Source organism: Kryptolebias marmoratus, linkage group LG4, assembly GCF_001649575.2.
Source record: "Kryptolebias marmoratus isolate JLee-2015 linkage group LG4, ASM164957v2, whole genome shotgun sequence".
Taxonomy (NCBI): Eukaryota; Metazoa; Chordata; class Actinopteri; order Cyprinodontiformes; family Rivulidae; genus Kryptolebias; species Kryptolebias marmoratus.
Genome location: NC_051433.1, coordinates 26,496,987 through 26,504,605, shown reverse-complemented (window position 1 = coordinate 26,504,605; position 7,619 = coordinate 26,496,987). Strand labels below are relative to the sequence as shown.

The following is a 7,619-nucleotide window of genomic DNA, read 5'->3' as shown; positions in this document are numbered from 1 at the left end:
CTGCTTTCATCATGGCCACCACGTGTTCGTGCGTTATGACCTCCTGAAACACAGAAATGTGTTATCATGTATGTGATGTTACAACAGAACACACAATGAGGGTGTGCTGCTCACATGTAAGATTGCCCGCACGTTCCTGGATGTCAGGTTGTGCTGTTTGGACTTCCTGTCCAGATCAATGTCTAGCCGTCCCAGTTCATCATCACTGCCCTCGCTGGTCTCCATAGCAACACCCAAACCTGAGCATCAGACAAAAACACACCAAGTATTGTTGTGTGGCTCCGCCTTCTGTGGACATACATCTGGCGGTTGCTGTGTGAAAACACACCTGAGCCAGTTGTGGTGTCCTCCTCCTGTCCCAGCTCAGAGAAATTTATAGTCCTCAGTGGTCTCTTGTCTCCATCTGTCCCCGTATATTTGTATTCCACAGAACAAAGGTTGTGCTCAGCTGGACGCTGGCACACTGTCTGGAACAAGCAGAGATCAATGATGAATACTAATAAATAATCAGGAGGAAAAGCAGGTATGTTAATCATAGCTGAATATATGAACACATGATATTCAGAGGTCAGAACTGCTATCAGCAAACAGAATAACATCAACCAATGGCAGTGATCAATATTACAGTGTTTACCCTCCATTATCCAGGGGGGGACGCCCCCGCCGAAGATACCGCTTGCCCCGCACAAGAATTTAACGGTGTGTAGTCATTTTAATTTAAATTAAACAAATTTTAATTTTAATGTGTTTTACTCATTTTTGTCTTGCCAATGTTGATATTCCTCTCTCCTACAGCCTGATCAACATCACCAAATATGCAAGTTAGATGATGACGTCATCGAAAGACTTCTAGCAGCTCAAAATCTCACTCCAAGCTCAGATCAAAACTCCTGGTTTTACATATCTTGTTTTACTGTCGTTCTACCTTCAATGATTACCTGTCAATAAGGATAGGTAATCCAGAACACCTGAGACGGCCTCAGCTCAGCGTTAATATACCGTTAATTTACCGTTTAAATGCCGCAAATATTTATTATAGGATGTTACCTGTTAGCTTCCAGCTAAGCTAACAACAACAGACCGTCCACTGAGCATGCGCAGAGCTCGTTCCAACGCATTTGTTTTAGCGCCATGTAGGACCTGTAACCAGAACCGGAACCACTGACCCAGAACCGGACTGAGTTTAATCAGACAGAAGAACTCAACATGTAGGACCAATAAACAGAACCGGAACCACTGACCCAGAACCGGACTGAGTTTATTCAGACAGAAGAACTCACCATGTAGGACCAATAAACAGAACCGGAACCACTGACCCAGAACCGGACTGAGTTTATTCAGACAGAAGAACTCACCATGTAGGACCTATAAACAGAACCGGAACCACTGACCCAGAACCGGACTGAGTTTATTCAGACAGAAGAACTCACCGTCAGACTGATATCCATCCAGTTAGCTCTGTTAGCTTCAGCGCGTCTTCTTCTTCTTCTTCTTCTTCTTCTGTTTTTTGTGACGGTTGGCAAACAACTTCAGGTGCATTACCGCCACCTTCCAGACTGGAGTATGGATCAGATATACTACTTACTATATTCTTCCCGAAATACCCGTTTTTCTTTAAAAAAAAAACAAAAAACTAAAAACGCTACTAAAAACTATATACCCAGATGATCTTTGAAACAATTCCCTAATAACTAAATAATTTTATTCTTCTTCAAATTTCTAATTAACACCTCTCTTTCATTAGCATACTTATTATATTCTGACAAAATATGCTGTACTGTTTCTATTCGTCCACAATAATTACAACAATCTGTAGCATGTTTAGTGATTATTTTAAGAGTACTGTTTAGTCTTGTATGTCCAAACCTATTTCTTGATGTAAAATATTTCTTAATTCTATTACATTTCCTAAATTCTCCAACTTTTTTTTTTTTTTTTTTTTTGGAAAAAGATCAACACTTCTTTTTTGCAGGACTTTTAGCAAAATTATCGGCCATCTCTATATCTATTACTCCAATATAGGCAGGAACCCATACTAGCTTAATCTCTGAACCACAATTTATTATCCTGAAAATTGAGTGAATTATATCCAATATAATTTCTTGCCTTGATTTTGAATTTACCTTCCTGAATACTTATTAATGCACTACTCGAATCTGAGCAAATTATAACCTTTTTTCCCTAATCTCTTCCATCTATTTTTGCACAGAAAATGTAACTCACTTTACAGTTTGTGCGGTTAGCTGCTGTTTAAGAAGCAGGGCTGGGCTTTCACACACAAGATTCATCCCCGAGGTGACGAAGTGAACAAAATGTGGTCTTGTTCCCAATATTCATGTTTTCCATTTCATTGTGAGTGGAAATATATAAAACATCTGACATGTCATTTGTTTAAAGTAAACTTTTTCAAACTAGCTACTAACTGGACATCCTAAGGGATAAAGGGGCAACCAAAGTCCAACCTGCATCACAAATAAACCAACTTTGTGCCGAGGATGTGGACTCAGTTTTTGCTTTGGGTCTACAGAGACCTGATAGGCTTTAAAATTGACCATAGCACCCTACACATTAAAGGCTTCATAAACACATAAACAGATTCAATTTTGACATAAATCATGTTTTTATATGAGTCTAGTGGAAGCATCATCTATTTCTAATTGATTAAGTGTTCATGAATGGTACATGTGCAAATAACTGAGAATCAGTGAGGTCAGAATAAACTTTACCACAGAACATCCCAGAACAATAATTTGAGTTCAGATTAGATGAAATACAGGGTCCTTTAATGCTATAAAAGTTAAAGTAGATTTTTTTATTACAGTTTGAAGCAACAAAAATAGCAACAAAACTTGCTGCATGTGAGTTTGTTTCTTGATTAACAGGATTGCAAGACAAAATCAAAAGGTTGGTCCTATCTAGTTTTCAGACTGATGGTTTTTCTAAACCAGAGAAAAACTTAATCCAAGTGTATTAGCAGGTGTATCAGCAGGTGAAGAGATGGGACTGCAGTGACTGACAGATGTCATCCCTGAGCTCTCTCTCCAGTTTCAGGGTCAACATCACCATCGAGCTCTGAAAACAAGAGAATACATGAACATCAGTCCTTCATGTATTACATTCTCACCAAGATTCCAGAAACATTAAAGATGATTCCAAAAAGTGTTATATTCTAAAGGGAAAAAGGATTCAACTTCCTGGAGGCTAATTAGACATAAAGGAAAAAACTCAACTGAGTCTCACCCATATGGTCCTCTGATGCATTTTTGGTGTTCTGCTGGTTTCCTTGATTCAAAGAAACTCCGAACATATGGATGTCTGCATCTGAATGGCTGGAAAATTCAACATCCTGGTACCGGCCAGCCGGTGGGAGGAGCTCTGTGTTCACCATGCTTATTGATAGGTTGGTCGGGGAAGGGTTGACATCATTCCAGGACAAGCCAGTGGGAGAGGAGACTGCTGCTGTCACATCTGCTCAGGTACAAGCAGGAAGAGACACATCTGCTCAGGTAGGAGCAGGAAGAGACACATCTGCTCAGGTAGAAACAGGAAGAGACACATCTGCTCAGGTAGGAGCAGGAAGAGACACATCTGCTCAGGTAGAAACAGGAAGAGACACATCTGCTCAGGCACGAGCAGGAAGAGACACATCTGCTCAGGTAGAAACAGGTAGTTGAACAGGTGCAGCACTCAGAGCTAAATTAATGAATGCCCTACAGGTGCTGAATATCAGCAAATGTTATTTAACTCTGCAACCATTTGTCTTAGACTTACTAAAACTTTTTCACATTTTGACTGACCATATGTTTGTCTGCGGAGCTTCCTGAACGGACAGTTTCCTCCTCTGAACCCCAACAGACACAACTTCCTCCTCACAGGCAGAGACTCCATCGAGAAAACGTTGAACAGACTAACAAGTCGTTTATGCAGAAACAAACTGATTTACTCAGTTCAAAACCTGTTTTAGCCTGAAAGCACTTCAGATAATGAAAACAACAGTGTCTGTAAGGTTCAGTGCAAAAATGAAAAGTTCTTGTCGGCAGCTACCTGCAGACACTGGTCACACCTGTGCCTTCAAAATAAAAGTCAACTACTTAATGCAAAAAATATCACAATCACACAAATTGAAACACATATTTTCACAGAAAAATGAAACTTGGATCTCAAACAGGACAGATTGAACACATTTATACTCTATAGGACTAAAACCACAGATTCACAGTACGGAAGTGTTCAAAACCAGAACTAAATTAAAACAGAGATTGCATCCAATGCTAGTCAATCTATCGTTTTTGAAATTTTCCTGACACAAAGAATCTAAAACAACCATAAAGATAGTAAAGCCTGTAGATTTCAGCTGTTTCTCCCTCATGTCTCATTATTGATCAATGTCCAAATCAATAACTCTTCAACTCAATTATTACAAAAGAAAAGAAACTGATCCGTTAGTTTTGGAAGATAAAATAAAGCGTACCACAGATTTCAATATTGAATACTTTATCATTTTCAAATGATGCATTTGTTTTGAAAATACATTTGCTGTATATCCTGTGTGCATATGTCCCTTGGTTGTTCGGTGTCATGTTTCAGTCAAACCGGTTGAGGTGGAAAAACTGCAGCTTCACTTGACCGCTGACTAATATTCAACGAGAAGATCTAAAGGCGGAACTCTTTTTGTCACCAGATGTTGCTGTAGTTGCTTAATTTTTAAATATGTTTTTATAGTTCATATTTAGGAAATGTATACACAATAATTAAACCCATATTTTCTTGTTTTTTGGTTGCAGTAAATTTCTTTAAAGACACTAATTGTTTTTTTAAAACATTTTAATACCATATGAGCTATGTTTATTTTGAATTAGTTAAAATAACCCTTTTATTTAATTAATTCTATTCCAGGAACATTTTAATCTCAGTTAATTACATGAAATCAGGGGTAAACTGATATTTTGAGAAGGCCCTGAGTAAAATCCTAACAATAAGAAACATTAGAAAAGGTAGGCAATAAATGGAAAGACTGATGAACAGATGACATGTTTTTGATGAAGATGTCGAAACAGTTTCTGATGCAAATATGTTTTAATCCAACTGATCAAAAACTTTGAGTGGTTCTCATTAAAAGACAGTAAAGCAGATTTATAGTTTTATTGTGAAATATACAAATAACGCTAACAGTCATCAAACTTATTTTACAAATTAAAATGAATCAGTAAAACAGTCAGGAAACATTTTATTAACTACAAAATAAGAGCTTTAAAGTTTTTTTAAATCTAAAAGAAAATTAAACCTCAAAAAAATGGTGGAGTGACTGATCTCTAAAACTAAAGACTTTCATTTTTTAAATATACCTTAAAGCCTGCCAAAATAAAAAAAAAATATATATTTAATTTTTGTTTAACAAAAAGGAAGTTTAAGATATGTGGCCTGAACTTTTCCAGTTTGATCCGGTGTCAGCCCCAGAACCTCTGCCTGCCAGCAGGTGGAGACTGCACCTCCTCAGGTGGAGTCGGGAGGCTGAAGATGGAGCCTGCTGCTTCCACGGTGAAGATGAAGTAGAAGTTAGCAGCCATCATGACAACGCTTGGCAGGAAGGAGAGACCAAAACCAAATCCACGAATACTGCTGCCAAATGCTGCTGCCATCCAGTAGGCTAACCTGGAAGAGCAAAACAAACACACCTTTAATGGTTTCAGTTTATTAACCTGTCTGTCAATCACTCTGACTGTCAAAGTATCTGATCATAAATCATTCTGACTCCATCATTTCAAAAAAATACAATCACTTGATTTGTTCAGAAACTGGGAATACTCTCCATCACTTCATCCAGATCATTCCAGAGTTTCTCTGTCTCTTCTACATCCCATCCAACCTGTGGAGCAGAACCACTGACAACCTTCAGACACATCCCCCTGTCTGACTCTTTCCACCTCGACTCCATTCCTTCTAACTCCTCCTTCAGGACCAGCCCTCCTCCATGTCTCCTCCTGTCCACATCATGGTGAAACAGCTGAAAGCTGCCCCGATGCTGCGAGCCTTGCTGCTCTTCCTCACAGAACATCTACCTTCCTCCTCTGCATCATGTCAGCAGCTCTCTGCCTTCGCCTGTCGTTGTTCCAACCCTCAGTCCTACACTCGTCTGTCCTCTTGTCCCTCTGTCTCCTGGGACGTTTCCCTCCTCGTGGTCTTCCACTAACACAACCCTCACCATTTACCTGGGCTTGGGACAGACATAAGAGCTACACTGGCTTGTGCTCTTTGGTGACAGGTTTCTTCCTTTAATCACAGTATTTATGTTTACTTGAGGCCGGCCATTAGGAAAGCATACGAAACACTCCAGTGCCTCCCATACTTTCCTATGGTGGCACCTATTATTATTCACCTCTAAATGTGTTTCTTTACTTTAATATCTTACCTTTCTTTCATTTTTAATGTGGCCCGAACAGAACAATCCACCCACACAAATTATATACTATATATTGTATTGTTAATACAAAATGAAAAACTGAAATAGTAAAATGTGGTCTTCCTCAAGGCTGTTTTAGGACCTAAATTATTTATACTTTATTTAAATAATATTTTTGAAGCATCCAGTATTTTGAAGTCTATAATGTTTGCTGATGATACAAATTTCATTTTTTCCAGAAAAAATATAAATGAAATAATAAAAAAAGTAAAAAGGAGTTAGTTGAGTTGAAAACATTGGTTTGATTATAATAAGTTGTCATTAAATGAAAGTAAAACCAAATTCATGGTATTTTCTGGTAATCCAATCTATAATAATGTAAAGCTATGTTTAAATGGAGTTAAAATTGTAAGAGTTTATGAGTCAAAATTTTTAGGGATTATTATAGATAATAAACTTAGTTGGAAGCCTCATATTGAATACATTAGAAATAAAGTTGCAAAAACTATTGGAATATTGTTTAAAATAAAAGATTTAATAAATGTTAAAGGCTTGCATATTATATATTTTTCTTTGGTTATGCCTTATTTGTCTTATTTCTCAGAAATTTGGGGAAATGCAAGTAAAACAACCATTGATATTTTAGTTAAGTTGTAAAAAAAAAGCTATACGGCTTAATAAAGTGGGATATTGTGAACCAACTGATAAACTCTTTATTCAAAGTAATACATTAAAATTTAAAGATATTGTATATATAAAAATATTGGAAATAATGGATAAAGCACTGAACATAAGTCTTCCTTCCAGTATTCAGAAATTATTTAAGTAAAGACAGAATAAATATAATTTGCGAGGTTTCTTTATATTTGAATGTGCAAAAGAGAAAAGTCAGGTAAAGTCAAGGTGTGTTTCTGTTATTGGTGTAAAACTATGGAATGACCTGAATGATGATTTTAACTTGTGTTCTTTTTTTGGTGAGTTTTACAAGAGCTTTAAAATGTAAATTGATAAAATCTTACGCTGTTAGTTAAAAAAAAAAAATTCCCTTCTCACCCTCCGCGGGTGGGCTTGTTTCATCCTCTGAGCTCGGGTCCTCTACCAGAGGCCTGGGAGCTTGAGGGTTCTGCGCAGTATCTTGGCTGTGCCTAGAACTGCACATTTCTGGACTGAGATGTCTGATGTTGTTCCTGGGATCTGTTGTAGCCACTGCTCCAGTTTG

The 7,619-nt window shown here is 37.6% G+C and overlaps 2 protein-coding genes across 2 annotated transcripts in view; both read right to left on the bottom strand.

The window, feature by feature from the left end:
• LOC119616951 (GON-4-like protein) overlaps positions 1–1,558 on the bottom strand; it is a 3,286-nt gene extending 1,728 nt beyond the window's left edge. The window contains exons 1-4 of the mRNA XM_037975150.1: positions 1,431–1,558; positions 329–467; positions 115–239; positions 5–43 (exon numbers count right to left, since the gene is read on the bottom strand). Of these exons, the coding sequence (XP_037831078.1) occupies positions 5–43; positions 115–239; positions 329–467; positions 1,431–1,448 (321 nt within the window). The 5' untranslated portion in view covers positions 1,449–1,558. The remainder of the gene's footprint in view (positions 1–4; positions 44–114; positions 240–328; positions 468–1,430) is intronic.
• A 3,568-nt stretch (positions 1,559–5,126) lies between these two features.
• tmem79b (transmembrane protein 79b) overlaps positions 5,127–7,619 on the bottom strand; it is an 11,716-nt gene continuing 9,223 nt past the window's right edge. The window contains exon 5 of the mRNA XM_025010974.2: positions 5,127–5,652. Coding sequence (XP_024866742.1) covers positions 5,448–5,652 — 205 coding nt within the window. The 3' untranslated portion in view covers positions 5,127–5,447. The remainder of the gene's footprint in view (positions 5,653–7,619) is intronic.